The 15,532-nt window shown below is 45.5% G+C and overlaps 1 protein-coding gene across 1 annotated transcript; it reads left to right on the forward strand.

Moving 5' to 3' along the window:
* The first annotated feature begins 2,758 nt into the window (after nucleotides 1-2,758).
* Nucleotides 2,759-15,155, forward strand: slc35b2 (solute carrier family 35 member B2). Its single transcript, XM_063000990.1, has 5 exons — nucleotides 2,759-2,974; nucleotides 8,957-9,147; nucleotides 9,239-9,399; nucleotides 12,331-12,609; nucleotides 12,987-15,155. The coding sequence occupies exons 1-5, from the start codon at nucleotides 2,955-2,957 to the stop codon at nucleotides 13,638-13,640; spliced, it is 1,305 nt and encodes a 434-aa protein (XP_062857060.1). The 5' UTR covers nucleotides 2,759-2,954; the 3' UTR covers nucleotides 13,641-15,155.
* The last annotated feature ends 377 nt before the right edge of the window (nucleotides 15,156-15,532 follow it).

Genomic DNA, 15,532 nt, shown 5'->3' on the forward strand with positions numbered 1-15,532 from the left:
AAGGGAAACGGATTTGGAGCTTTAACCCCATAACTTTCTATTTATTTTTGTGCAAAATATGTACAAATGTCCATTTTTTTCAGGCTTTTTATTCAGAAAGTTTGTAGATAAGATGAAATGTATAGTTTAATGTTACAGAAAATCTCATAAACTATCAGAAAAACAGCTAAAGCTCATGATGATATTTAATTATTAATTATGCTTAAATGGTGATAAAAACTACAAAGAAACAAGAAACACAGGCGCTTTTTACAAATTTTTTGAATCCAAAGTGTTAGTGAGTCATTACCAACATTTAATTCACCATATTTTCAGCTTCTAACTGATTCTGATCTGTAGTTCTTGACGTTGGAGTAAAATGAGTCTATTTTTGGAGTCCAAATGTTTATATAAATGGGTTTGAGGAGGTGAAAAGTCTGCTTTTTACTTTTAAAATAAAAGCTACAGTTTTAATCCTTTTTAAAACAATGTCGTAAACATCTTGGATGGTTTGTAGTGAAATGCTGGAGCTTTTAAAACAATCAACAATAAATAAAATCCTTGTTTTTAAAGGAAAAATGATTTGGAGCTTTAACCCCATAACGTTCTATTAATTTTTGTGCATTTTCTTCCTGAAGAAAAATGCACAAATATACAAATGTCTAGATTTTTAGGCTTTTTATTCAGAAGGTTTGTAGATAAAAGGAAATTTATAGTTTAATGTTACAGAAAATCTCATAAAGTATCAGAAAAACATAGCTTAAGATCATGATGATATTTTACCATGCTTAAATGATAAAAACTCCAAAAATGTAGTTGAGTTTTGGTGAGTATAAATAAGAGAGCAGGTCTGGAAAGCCATTACCAACATATTATTCCTGTTGCAAACATTGTTTAGTATCACCACGGCAAATTTTTAGCTTTTAACTCATTCTGATCTGGAGTTCGTGACGTAAAACGTCTCCAAATGTCTGTTTAAAAGGGTTTGGAAAGGCCACGTCTACTTTAATCCTTCTTAAAACAACATCATACGCATCCTGAATGATGTGTATAGAGATGTTGAATCATATATCAGCTCTAATAGAAGAAAAGTCCTTTGGTCTGTGAAAGGAAAAGGATTTGGAGCTTTAATGCTGTTTGAAGGCGATCGAGGAGGCCATGGAAGTTCCTGACACCAGTGTGAGGGGGTTCGGAGCATCACTGAGGAAGTGTGTTCATACCACATTGTGCACATCATCCGGTAAAACCGGTTCGTTTCAGTTCCGGTATTTGACTGTGTAAGGATCACCTTACTGATGACGTCCACCAGGTTCTGATCATACCATTACTGACTTCTGTACTGCAGAAAAATACATTCAGGGAATTCAGGTCTATTATACATCGCAACGTGTCGTCACACACCGACCTTTCATACGTACAGATGAATTTTAAGTGGAAGGCTGGTCATGAATTCAAGCTTTGTGACACTTGTTTAATTCTGTGGTTATTTTTATGCCTGGGATTTTTGTGGGGGTTTAGGGAGGGGGGTGCAGGGTTGAGTTTGAGCTATCTAATAGATGCTGTTAGTTGTAATAAACTGAATAGATTCACCAGTACGACTGTATGGATTTATTTTACATATTCATGTTTTATTACTTCACGCTTTGATATCGAGGTGGCACAGTAGATAGCGCTGTCACTGCTTACCTACAGGTGTATCTAAAACCTATCAATCTGAAGGCCAAACAATGCTTAAAAAATCTTGGAGTGTAATTAGGCTTTTCTTTGTAATATGACTAATACCTTTTTATTCTTTTAATTGAATTTTTATCTCCTGTAAATTACTTTGAACTACTGCTGTAAAAAAGGTACTAAGTAAAGATGATAATGATAATGATGAATGTTGTTATTATTATCATTATTATTTATTACTATTGCTCTATCCCAGTCAGGGCTGTAGTGGGTCTGGCTTAAATCTTAATTGCTGGGCAAAATACAGTAACAAGCCCGGTACGGCGGTGCTATCGGCCGGTCGGGCATCTACACACAGAACACAGACACGACTGTATATTTTAAAGGGTGGGCGGAGTGGTGGAGGGCGGAGGTCCCACGATAACCAAATTCTTTATATTTCTGGCATTTAGCAGACTCTTTTATCCAAAAACGACTTGCAGTACTGGGACAGTATACAGTCTAAGCAATTGAGGGTTAAGGGCCTCGCTCAAGGGCCCGACAGCAGCAACCTTCTGATCACTAGTCCAGTACCTTAACCGCTATGCTACAACGTTCCTTCACTGTTTGTATTCCACGTACACACACTCACACAAAATCCTCCCACTACTAATGAACCCGGCTTGTTTCTTTTAAAATCGTTAAAGGTTTGTTAACCAAACTTTTGAGAAAACTTGTATTAAATTCTAAAGCAATGCAGAATAGAAGCATGTTCACCAGTGGTCTCAGACTTTTGGCCCCCACTGTACTTGCCTAAAATATGCCTAATGTTTTCACGATTTGAAAAATGGTTGTTTTATATAAATATAAAAGAAATCCAAACAGTTTGGGAGCCACTGATTCAGTGATTCGAACTAAAAACAATCGACTCCCCCCGCTTTTGATGAACGTACAGAAGATGAATCGATTCATTAAAGAATCGAGTTGCTCGTTTTCAGTACGGCGCAGGCGTCGATTCTTTGCGCATGCGCACGCAGTAGAAGTGGTGACAGTGGCTCCTCTGTTGAAGTGATTGGGCTCAGTGTTGAGAGTTGCACTTAAGCGACTATTTCACCCAGTGCCTCTTTATTAACAGATTTTATATAAATGTATTTATTTATATAAGCGCCTTTTCTGTCGTAGGGGCTGTAGAAATGGTTTAGTGATGGATGTTGTGCGCTAGTTTAGGTTGTGAGAGTTATTCGGGGGGCTATAACGTTCACACTGAATACTAGCCGAGCTGCTAGCCAACTTAAGCCTGGAAAAGCAAAACTTTTCTGGTGGAAATGCCGCCGTTATTATGCAGGTAAGAATAATGCTTATAATTATTATTCTTTTTTTGAAGTTTGTAAATGTAACGAAATGCGTAAATACCGAGAAACTGCTGGTTGTCAGCTGTATTTTGTTCCGATTGTATCTAGGTAGCGAAGTGGGCTGTATTCCAAATATCACCATGTTCACTATTCACTATAATGCGCCCTACGTTATCTTAGCGTTGTCATATTCGCTATCTAGTGCACTTCACTATTCAGTACGCTATATTCGGGATTCGGCCGCAGTGTATCTGTCCATTATTAGTCACTTGGAGTAAATTTGCAGACTGTTCAAGCTGTACAGTTTAATATTTAGGTAAATAAACATCTACAAAATATATACGCATCAAAATATGCTGGTGGAAAGTTCCTAACGTTAGTTGTTATTGTTGGAACAGCTGGCTTCTCTGTGCCCATATATAAGTCTGAGAGCACTAGTGAAAACGCTTCTATTTTGCATTTTCTTAAATTGACTACAATTGTTTTTATTACAAATCATTTAATCAGCATGAGAACTGAGTCTGAAGCTTCTGATGAGTTGATCCAATACACCTGCTCGACTCGTATGAGTTGACGTGGTCACTTTCAGAAGTGCTGACCTGCTCTGCAGTACAAATTCTGAATTTCATGTTGATTTTTACAGATTTAATTGGTTTAAAACAAAGCATTGTGTTTTATTCTAGAAAAAAACAATATATGAAAAGAGCTTGTTTGACTGTGGTCAGTTATCATGAAGAAACGGTCACGTAAAATCCAAGAACCACCCAAAAACAACAGTCTGCTATGAATGAGAAGCTGCTGTATGTAACAGTCACTGTATGCTGTATGCTGTACACTGCCTCTGGCTGGAAGACGCCCTGCTGGCAAAACTGGCACCATAAAACATGACTGCTTGTTTAGACCAAAAACATAAATCAGGAGTAGGAACTTGTATTTGTGCAGGAGTTTCTTAATCTATGTAATATTTAATAGGTTGCTCGTGTCAAGTCCTTTTCATTATGTGTTTTATGAGTGAGTGCAGTCAAACTGCCCTCATTTACATGGGCATGAAGACATCAACAGGTAAAGCCAATCATAAGGAATAGATAGGCCATGCCATAGAATTTTCTACATCATCAAACTGATCATCAAACTGATCATCAAAGCTTGGAGTGTGTAGTTTTGTAACCCAGCAGATTATACCGCCATGACCTACATCATCATTTTTATACCGGTCAAGAGTTGCATCCGAAATAACAGGACGCCAATTCATCACGGGGCCTCAGCCGTAGATGCCTGGCCGCCAGTATCACCACAGCGATTCGAACCCTGGATCCCAGCAGTGTTTAGAAATGTAGGTCTGGATTTTAACCCTAATAATTTGCCCTGCGTCCCCAAGTAAAACTAATCTCATCTGACTGGGGCTGATAAGTAAATCTTTATATAAATCAATCTCTACGTGATTGATGCGATTTGAACAAGTAGTCAGGCGTGTAATCTTTCCATAAATATGCAAATCTAAAGTGAATATTTGTTCTGGCGTTAAATATGTTTAAGTCAGGCATGAACCTCAGGTAATTTAGTTCTGAAGACGTCCCAGTGGCTCCTGCTAAACACAGTGTGAATGTTTTATAAACATAAAAACATAATAAATTCAGACCAAAGAGGATTGTTTAAGCTCTTGAGTTCGAACCTCAGTGGTACCACGGACCAGGACAGGCGTCCTACAGACACAATCGACGGTATCTGAGGGTAGGAAGGTCGGATGGGGTTCTGGGATATGCTCAGGGATTCACATGAAGCTTAGCGTGATTCTCCAAAACGTCCTGCTGGTTGATGGAAAGAAGCGACAGATGTAGAAAGAGGTGTAGAGAAGAAATAGAAATTATTAAATTGGGAGAAAGGGGGGTAGGGGGGCAAAAGGAAAAGAAGGTCATTGATATCCAACATGTTAATAGTACTGACTTTTGATTGATGATTTTACTGCTATGACACGGATGGTGTTTCCTCAGAGCATCCTGTTCCTCTGTCTGCTGTTTGTCTTCAGGCTTCTTAACGGCTGGTTTGTTTTAAATGGCTCTTTCAGCTGGTTGAACTGGTTCCTCTCATAAAGTGTCGTCATGTATGATTCAGTCGAGGATCCGTTTGTTCGTCTCCGTTGCCGTTCAAGGTTCTCGTTTAAAAAGACTCAAAAGCACCAAAGTTAAAGTCACTGAAATTTTAACTGTCCCACCTGACGCTGTTTTCGTTTTATTAATTTGGTTGCGTCAGACGTGCTGCATCTTCTTTTAGAAAATATTCTGAAACACGTCCTTCCTGCTCAATACAGCAGCGTGTTAGAACCACTTCTAATCAAATCAATTTGAAAAAGTTGATAAATAAAGTGGAAATAATTTGATAAATGAAGTGGAAATAATTAGATAAATAGTGGAAATAATTTGATAAAGTGGAAATCATTTGGACAATAAAGTAGAAATAATTTCATAAGTAAAGTGGAAATCATTTGATAAATAAAATTAAAATAATTTGAGGAATAAAATCTAAATAATTTGATGAATAAAGTGAAAATAATTTGATAAAGTGGAAATAATTTGGACAATAAAGTAGAAATAATTTGATAAATAAAGTGGAAATAATTTGATAAATAAAGTAGAAATAATTTCATAAATAAAGTAGAAATAATTTCATAAGTAAAGTGGAAATAATTTCATAAATAAAATTAAAATAATTAGAGGAATAAAATCTAAATAATTTGAGGACTAAAGTGGAAATAATTAGTAAAATAAATTGGAGATAATTTAAAGAATAAATCAAGTGAAAATAATTAGGAGAATAAAGTGGAAATATTTTGGCCGTAGCTCCTCCTGGTTCCTGCTGTCCGTGCTTCTCTAAACCGGGCGTCGTATCGGACGTGACTGAACTTAAATAATCCAAATCTGTCGTAGCGAGCAGGTGTGTCACGTAATCTAGTTACCTACAGATTGTATAATCACGTCGTTAGCTGAAGCGCTTTACTCTCCTGTTTATTCTAACCGTGATGAATCGTCCTCCAGCGTTACCACACCCGGTTATCGTTCAGGGGTCAGTAGACGTGATGATGATTGATGATGGTGAGCTGTACTTTAAATGTACGTAGCAGCAAACTTCCTGTACCCGATGAACCTGTTTCTGATGTTTAAAAGTCAGGACGCTGCTCACTTCAGATCTCGGACCCATTTCTAATAGAACCACCATTTATTTATTTATTTATTTATTTATTATTGGTGATGAAGGCTTCAGTTTTCTTGAGGTAAGTTTCTACCAGGTTTGTGCTCTGTTTAGGAATGGTTACGATCTGCTCCAGGTTCTTCATGTTCCTCAGATTTTCTACTGGATTCAGAAGCAGATCTGGACGTTGTGTGTGTGACGTTTACCAGACTGGCTCAGGTTTTCGTACAGATTTTAAAATTGTGTCCTATTCTTAATAAGATAAAAAACATATTCTCATCTAGTGCTTTATCCTGGTCAAGGTTGCAGCGGGTTCAGTTCCACAGGGAGACACTTAGGACATCATACTGGACTAAAGTGGTTCATAGTTTCCCTGTTTACATCATTTACATCATTTCAGTTTTACTCCTGTAGGTTAGTGATATACATGAAATGGACAAAAGTATTGGGACGCCCCTCTTAAATACCGAATTCATGTGTTTCAGACACAGCTATCGCTAACAGTTGTAATGAATCAGTTATAATCAGTCAAACTTTGCAGCAATAGTTTAGGGAAGGTCTTTTCCTCTCCAGTTCCGGTGCAAACAGCGTAAGCAGTAAACTGTCCTATAGTGGTTCATTTCTGTTGGGTCTACAGAGCAACAGACGGGCTACGGGTAGTAATTGTATAGCCACATATTTCATCTGTATAGCAGGTAGTGCCTGTACCAACCGGATAGGTGTACCTAATAAATTGCTTGCTGAGTAAATCGAATTGAGATCCTGATTAGCAGCCTAAAACATCACAGCTGAGAAGTTCCACCACTGACTGTAGCCATCGCAGTTGGTCAACATACTAAACCATGCTAAATATTTGTCCAGTGTATTTGGGCTGCGGCTGCGACTTACATCCGTTAAACCGTCACATCCTGCTTGTGCAACTCCAGGAAGTCATCAGAACATCCATCCCAACCAGACGTGTCCAGACGGGGTCCTTCAGAAAGTCTGGAGAGCCTCAGCAGTGCTCGTGTGCTGCTCTCTCTCTCTCTCTGAAAATTTTCCTGACTCCCAGAATTCCCCGATGCCCTTTCTGACCCGACCCTCCATATCGTATCCGGGCTTGGGACCTGCACTGAATGCACACTGACGAGTGCACCCTGTTATGGCGCACACACACACACAAATCAATACAGACCCATACATGCACAAATGCACACTCAAATACACACACACACACACACACACACACAAACATGGAACCATACACACACACTCACACACACACACACACAAATACACACACACACACAAATCAATATGCACACAAATACACAAAGACTCGCACACACACTCACACACACATCAATACAGACCCATACATGCACAAATGCACCCTCAAATACACACACACACACACATCAATATGCGCACACATACACAAAGACTCGCACACACACTCACATACATACACACACAAATAAATACAGACCCATACATGCACAAATACACACACACACACACACACACTCTCAAATACACATGTATGCACACACACACACCCAAATACACATGTATGCACACACACACACACAAATCAATATGCACACAAATACACAAAGACTCGCACACACACTCACATACATACACACACAAATAAATACAGACACATACATGCACAAATACACACACACACACACAAATACACATGTATGCACACACACACACACTCAAATACACATGTATGCACACACACACAAATAAACATGGAACCATGCACACACACACACATAAGCATAGACTCACATACATGTGCACACAAATAAATATGAAACCACAGACCATACATGCACATACACACACTCGCACACACACACAAATGAACTCGGACTCGTACATACACACACATACATGCGCTCACACATACGCATACAGATAAGCACAGACACATACATGCATGCAAACGTACATGCACGCACACATCACACTGTTATGAGTTCAGACCCTTTCACCCAGCCTGTCACGGCCTTGATTTTTATCAATTTTTAAAAATTATTTATAAACTTTTTCCTCACAGTTTATATTGCTGGTGCAGCTTTTACGATTATAGAGTGTTTAGATTACATTCTTACAGACAAAACAGTGTCATCGTGTCCTCAAGTGAAGGATCTTCGGCAGATGCTGCTGCTTATAAACGTATTTATCTCTGAGAAACCTAAGATCACATAAACGCTTCACGTCTAACTGAACCTCCATCCTTCCACTGGGGGCTCGTTTAGGTAGAGATGCTTAAAATAATCATCAGTCGTGTTTCACCTGACGAGATGCTCATTCGGTTCTGTACACGTCACCATAACGGCTTTAAATATTGCGCTTTCACACGACTTCAGGTCCGGGGTGAGGACACCTTCATGTGTGCGCTCTCTCGGCTGCTCTGTAACAGCACTTCCTGTTTGGTGAAAATTCCTGCTGAAGGAGGTGGTTGTGTGGCTGAATGTTGCCTCTGTGCACCAAAACACACACACTGCATGAGCAAAAGTATTGGGACGCCCCTTCTGATTACTGAATTCATGTGTTTCAAACACAAGGGTTGCTCACAGGTTTGAAAAAAACACTGATTTAAAGGAAATATGCTTCCAACTTTGCAGCAACAGTTTAGGGAAGGCCCTTTCCTGACCTCAGCCCCACTCAACAGCTCTGGAATGGACCAGAACAGTCAGCCATACAGATGCTCTTTTGACCGAATGGGCGCAAATCCCCACAGACGCACTTTAAAGTCATATAGTGAAAGTCACTGTGTGTGTGTGTTGCAGTGCGAGTCCTGTCCTGCTGCTGGCTCTCTGCGGGTCCGCGCTGGCCGACGCCGGGGACTCCCCGTTCCTGGACGGCTGGCAGGACATGTGGGTTTTTCGGTTCTTCCTGAACATCCTGGGCTACTCCACCATCATCATCCCCGGCTACTTTCTCATTCGCCACTTCAAGAGGACCAACTACCTGGAGACAGGTGAGGTGCAGGATAAATCTACGCTCGTATGTCGGGGTTTGTTTGAAGCCGTCGTCCTTTGTTTACTGTTTTGTTCTCTCTCCTCCTGCAGGTAGGGGTGTTTGCTTCCCCGTCATTAAATCTTGTGTGTTCGGCAGCGACGCTAAGTCCACACTGCTGGACGATCCGGCTCCGTCGGCCCGGACCGAGACGGACTCCTCGTCCTCGACCCAGCAGGCTTTGAAGCTGGTGTTCTGTGCTGTGGGACTTCAGGTGAGCATCAGTCTGCCCTGTCCTTTCATGTAACTGTGATAGTAATGCATTACCCTGGTATGGGGGTGAACCCCTGTGCTCACCGAATATAATGCGCCCGCTCTGACATGCGTGCAGCCATCGGTCGCCTCCTTATTCTCACAGAGAGCCGCATGGCGTACGGAGAGTCACACCACTCTGTACTGTAAATCATTCACCACTCGAACAGGCGCCTTGAGCAGGCAGCAGGTCGCTTTTGCACAACAGCAGTGAAAGCCTGTCGCCCACCTGCCCTCCCTCAGGCGTTGGGCGGCCAAGACTCACTAATGCCAGATGACATGAAGGCTTTGGCTGTCTAGGCAAGTCAGAGCTGTTACGAGTTAGAAGTAGGTTCAGTGGTGTAGTGGACACAGTTGAAACGTCGGCTCGACAGACGACATGCCGGGACCTATAGAATAGCTGTACACATCACACAGCACTGTTCAACCAACAGGAATAACTGGATCTACACAATACATCTACACATACCACAGTACCACAGATACAACACAGAGTATAATAGAGCTTATAGGGAGGGGCGGTAAGGAACAGTGGGGTGGTGAGGAATGTTGGAGTGGCAGTGAGGAACAGTGGAGTGGTGGTGAGGAACAGTAGGACCATGGTGAGGGACGGTGTTTAGGAACAGTGGGACGGTGGTGGGGGACAGTGGTGAGGAACAGTGAAGTCGTGAGGAACGTTGGAGTGGCGGTGAGGAACAGTGGGGTGGTGGTGAGGAACAGTGGAGTGGTGGTGAGGAACAGTGGAGTGGTGGTGAGGAACAGTGGGGTGGTGGTGAGGAACAGTGGAGTGGTGGTGAGGAACAGTGGGGTGGTGGTGAGGAACAGTGCAGTGGTGGTGAGGAACAGTGGGATGTTGGTGAGGAACAGTGGGATGTTGGTGAGGAACAGTGGGATGTTGGTGAGGAACAGTGGGATGTTGGTGAGGAACAGTGGGGTGGTGGTGAGGAACAGTGGAGTGGTGGTGAGGAACAGTGGGGTGGTGGTGAGGAACAGTGGAGTGGTGGTGAGGAACAGTGGAGTGGTGGTGAGGAACAGTGGGGTGGTGGTGAGGAACAGTGGGGTGGCGGTGAGGAACAGTGGGGTGGTGGTGAGGAACAGTGAGATGTTGGTGAGGAACAGTGGAGTGGTGGTGAGGAACAGTGGGGTGGTGGTGAGGAACAGTGGAGTGGTGGTGAGGAACAGTGGGGTGGTGGTGAGGAACAGTGGGATGTTGGTGAGGAACAGTGGGGTGGTGGTGAGGAACAGTGGGATGTTGGTGAGGAACAGTGGGGTGGTGGTGAGGAACAGTGGGGTGGTGGTGAGGAACAGTGGGATGTTGGTGAGGAACAGTGGAGTGGTGGTGAGGAACAGGGTGATGAGGAACAGTGGGACAGTGATGGGGAATGGTGGGGTGGTGGTGAGGAACAGTAGGATGGTGCTGAGGAACAGTGGGGTGGTGGTGAGGAACAGGGTGATGAGGAACAGTGGGACAGTGATGGGGAATGGCGTGGTGGTGGTGAGGAACAGTAGGATGGTGCTGAGGAACAGTGGGGTGGTGGTGAGGAACAGTAGGATGGTGGTGAGGAACAGTGGGGTGGTGGTGAGGAACAGTGGGATGTTGGTGAGGAACAGTGGAGTGGTGGTGAGGAACAGTGGGGTGGTGGTGAGGAACAGTGGGGTGGTGGTGAGGAACAGTGGGGTGGTGGTGAGGAACAGTGGGATGTTGGTGAGGAACAGTGGAGTGGTGGTGAGGAACAGTGGAGTGGTGGTGAGGAACAGTGGGGTGGTGCTGAGGAACAGTGGAGTGGTGGTGAGGAACAGTAGGATGGTGGTGAGGAACAGTGGGGTGGTGGTGAGGAACAGTGGGATGTTGGTGAGGAACAGTGGGGTGGTGGTGAGGAACAGTGGGGTGGTGGTGAGGAACAGTGGGATGTTGGTGAGGAACAGTGGGGTGGTGGTGAGGAACAGTGGGATGTTGGTGAGGAACAGTGGAGTGGTGGTGAGGAACAGTGGGGTGGTGGTGAGGAACAGTGGGGTGGTGGTGAGGAACAGTGGGATGTTGGTGAGGAACAGTGGAGTGGTGGTGAGGAACAGGGTGAAGAGGAACAGTGGGACAGTGATGGGGAATGGTGGAGTGGTGGTGAGGAACAGTGGGATGTTGGTGAGGAACAGTGGGGTGGTAAGGAACAGTAAGATGGTGGTGAGGAACAGTGGGGTGGTGGTGAGGAACAGTGGGGTGGTAAGGAACAGTAAGATGGTGGTGAGGAACAGTGGGGTGGTGGTGAGGAACAGTGGGGTGGTAAGGAACAGTAAGATGGTGGTGAGGAACAGTGGGGTGGTGGTGAGGAACAGTGGGGTGGTGGTGAGGAACAGTGGGGTGGTAAGGAACAGTAAGATGGTGGTGAGGAACAGTGGGGTGGTGGTGAGGAACAGTGGGGTGGTGGTGAGGAACAGTGGGGTGGTAAGGAACAGTAAGATGGTGGTGAGGAACAGTGGGGTGGTGGTAAGGAACAGTGGGGTGGTGGTGAGGAACAGTGGGGTGGTAAGGAACAGTAAGATGGTGGTGAGGAACAGTGGGGTGGTGGTGAGGAACAGTGGGGTGGTAAGGAACAGTAAGATGGTGGTGAGGAACAGTGGGGTGGTGGTGAGGAACAGTGGGGTGGTGGTGAGGAACAGTGGGGTGGTAAGGAACAGTAAGATGGTGGTGAGGAACAGTGGGACGGTGGTGAGGAACCTGAAGTTCAAGATGCTCCATGTGAAGAAGGGCAGAAACGCAGGGTAGAAACTGTGTGCTATCAGCCAGCCTGACGCCTGCACAGACACACGATTGGCTGTGTGTCTGTGGGGGAGGGACAACAGATACACGGAATATAACAGAGCTCATAACATCATTAATAACGCATCGTCTCCTCAGGGTTCGTACCTGACGTGGGGCGTGCTGCAGGAGCGAGTGATGACGCGCTCCTACGGAGCCACGGAGGAGGAGGGCAGCGGCGAGCGCTTCACCGACTCCCAGTTCCTGGTGTTCATGAACCGCATCCTGGCCCTGACGGTGGCCGGCGTCTGCTGCGCCGTCTTCAAGCAGCCCAGACACACGGCGCCCATGTACAAGTACTCGTTCGCCTCCATCTCCAACATCCTGAGCAGCTGGTGCCAGTACGAGGCCCTGAAGTACATCAGCTTCCCCACACAGGTAACGGGCGGGCGTCCAAATACTTTTGGCCATATGGTGTATTTTTGCTTTATATGACAACGAACATGCAGGGCAAGCCGTAGCGTAGTGGTTAAGGTACTGCACTAGTAATCAGAAGGTCACTGGTTCAAGCCTTACCAGTGCTAGGTTGCTGATGTTTGGCCCTTGAGCAAGGCCCTTAACCCTTAATTGCTCAGACTGTATACTGTAGCTAAATGCCATAAATGTACTGTGAGGGTTATGGTTAGCACGTGCTTCCTCCAGGACATGAGTTCATGAGTTCAATAGGGATCGATACCTGGCAGGCAAGGTTTGACCATGACGTAGCCCAGTGTAGGGTGCCCAGCTCATGCCAGCTGTCTCTGTGCCACCTCCAGGTGCTGGCCAAAGCCTCTAAAGTCATCCCGGTCATGCTGATGGGCAAACTGGTGTCCCACAAGAGCTACGAGTACTGGGAGTACTTCACGGCCATGCTGATCTCGGTGGGCGTCAGCATGTTCCTGCTGTCCAGCGCCGGCGCCAAGCACCCGTCCACCGTCACCACCTTCTCGGGCGTGGTCATCCTGGCCGGGTACATCACCTTCGACAGCTTCACGTCCAACTGGCAGGACGAGCTGTTCCGCCACAAGATGTCGTCGGTGCAGATGATGTTCGGGGTGAACCTGTTCTCCTGCCTGCTGACCGTGGGCGCGCTGCTGGAGACGGGCGCGCTCTTCGACTCGCTGGCCTTCATGAGCCGGCACGGCGAGTTCGCCGCCCACGCGGCGCTGCTGTCGCTCTGCTCGGCCTGCGGCCAGCTCTTCATCTTCTACACCATCGGCCAGTTCGGCGCCGCCGTCTTCACCATCATCATGACGCTGCGCCAGGCCTTCGCCATCCTGCTGTCCTGCCTGCTGTACGGCCACGCCATCTCGGCCACGGGCGGCATGGGCGTGGTGGTGGTGTTCCTGGCGCTGTTTCTGCGCGTCTACGCGCGCAACCGCATGAAGAAGGGCAAGAAGGCGCCGCAGACGCCGCTGCAGAAGGTCTAGGCGGAGGACCGTGGGGGGAAATAACCACGTTTTTGTGGTTCTGTGTGTGTGTGTGTGTGTGTGTGTGTGTGTGTGTGTGTGTGTTTTTACTCTTTGTATATAAACAGGTACAGAAAGGGAAGCTCTTTTTTTTTAAACTTGGGATTTGGACTCAAACAGGAGGAAATGTTACATAGTGTGTGTGTGTGTGTGTGTGTGTTTCCTCTGGTTTTCGCTGAGCCAGCGTCTGGTCGCAGCGTCCCGGCGGTGTTCGGTGGGTGCGTAGGCCGTTTTATTATTCTTTTACTGAGGAAAGCGGGACGTTCCTCGCTCACGGTTACTTTTAACGTTTATTTTAGTACAGTTTTATATTTACTCGCAGCCCTAAACGCCTCCGAACTCACTACAAATCATAATTATGGCCTTAATTTATTTATTTCGCTCTTTATTATTATTTAGGAGCCGCTTTCACGTTTATTTCCGTACACGAGGGACGTTAACGATAGATCAGCTGTCGGTAAATTACAATTTGAGCTCACAAGTTCGAATCTCAGCTCTGCTATTGGCTCATTCAAGGGTCAGAGGGTCATAAAGGTTCCTCCTGCGACCTCTCCTGGCTGATCGGGGGATGACGAGGATCGTGCGTGACTCTCCGTGCACGATACAGATCTCCATATGAGCAGAAGCGATCGGTACAGCATAGGTGTCGGTCAGGAGTGGAGGTCTGCAGCAGTACAGGGGAATTGGGTACGACTATACTGGGATAAATGCCGACGGCTACTCGCTCCACATCTTCCATTAACTGTTACCTTCATGTTAGCGCTCACTACGTTTAGCTCTAGCTATCAGCCGGACGGGTCCTACACGAACGTGATTGGCTCATTTAGGGGTCAGAGGGTCATAAAGGTTCCTCCTGCGACCTCTGCTGGCTGATCGGGGGATGACGAGGATCGTGCGTGACTCTCCGTGCACGATACAGATCTCCATATGAGCAGAGGCGATTAATACTGCGCACGACTCTGAGAGGAGGGGAATCGGGTACGACTATATTGGGATGAAACTGCACCGTGTGGGGCGCCCGTCGTCAAGGTGCGTTTGATCTTCGCTCTTCTGAACAACCTGAGATGGATTAGTGCCCCGTTCTGGGGTATTCCTGCCGCGCGTCACTGCTGCCACCCTGCCCGGGGTAAAGCGGTTGAGGTATTTATTTATTTAGGATTTTAACGTCATGTTTTACACTTTGGTTCCAATCATGACAGGACGGTTGGTTACAGGCGGCTCCCAGCGTTTTTATTTGTATTTTATTTCCACTCGTCTGTTGTCGTCTGTCTTCATGACACTTTGTTTTGGGTTCTGTTCAGATGATCCTTCCCTGCTTTTGGCTTTTTTCTTTTTCTCTATGACAAATGTGAAGGTGCATGTGGAGGTCCGGGGCGAGGAAATGCAAACCGTTGTGTCCTGTTTGTACTTTTTCTTTTAAAAAAAATAAAACGGTGCATTAATGACGTGAGGCAAAATAAAAGAATTTGAATATTTGATGGTTGTCTGGCATCGTGATTTTTTTTACCTTTTGGATTCTTTTAGGGGTGAAAGAAGCGATCGGCGGCTGCGACGGACAGCCTCGACCCTCCGGGGTCGTGGGTGAGGACGGGGTCAATGACGAGAGAGAGAGAAACTTTAAAGAATTGATCCATAAATAATTAATTTAGTGGCACCCAGTTGGCGCAGCGGGATATTCCGCTGAGGTTCTGAACTCCTCGGTTCGGTCCGGTCGGCTGGGCTCCATCTAGCAAGCATAATTGGCAGTGCCTGCAGCAGCAATGTCTCTGCTAAGGTGGGATGACCGGAATATGTGGGCGGGGTCTTAAAACTCTGTGTAAGGACCCTGATTAGAGGCGCTTGTGCAGAATGCA

This window comes from Trichomycterus rosablanca, chromosome 9 (assembly GCF_030014385.1).
Source record: "Trichomycterus rosablanca isolate fTriRos1 chromosome 9, fTriRos1.hap1, whole genome shotgun sequence".
In the NCBI taxonomy this organism is placed as follows: Eukaryota; Metazoa; Chordata; class Actinopteri; order Siluriformes; family Trichomycteridae; genus Trichomycterus; species Trichomycterus rosablanca.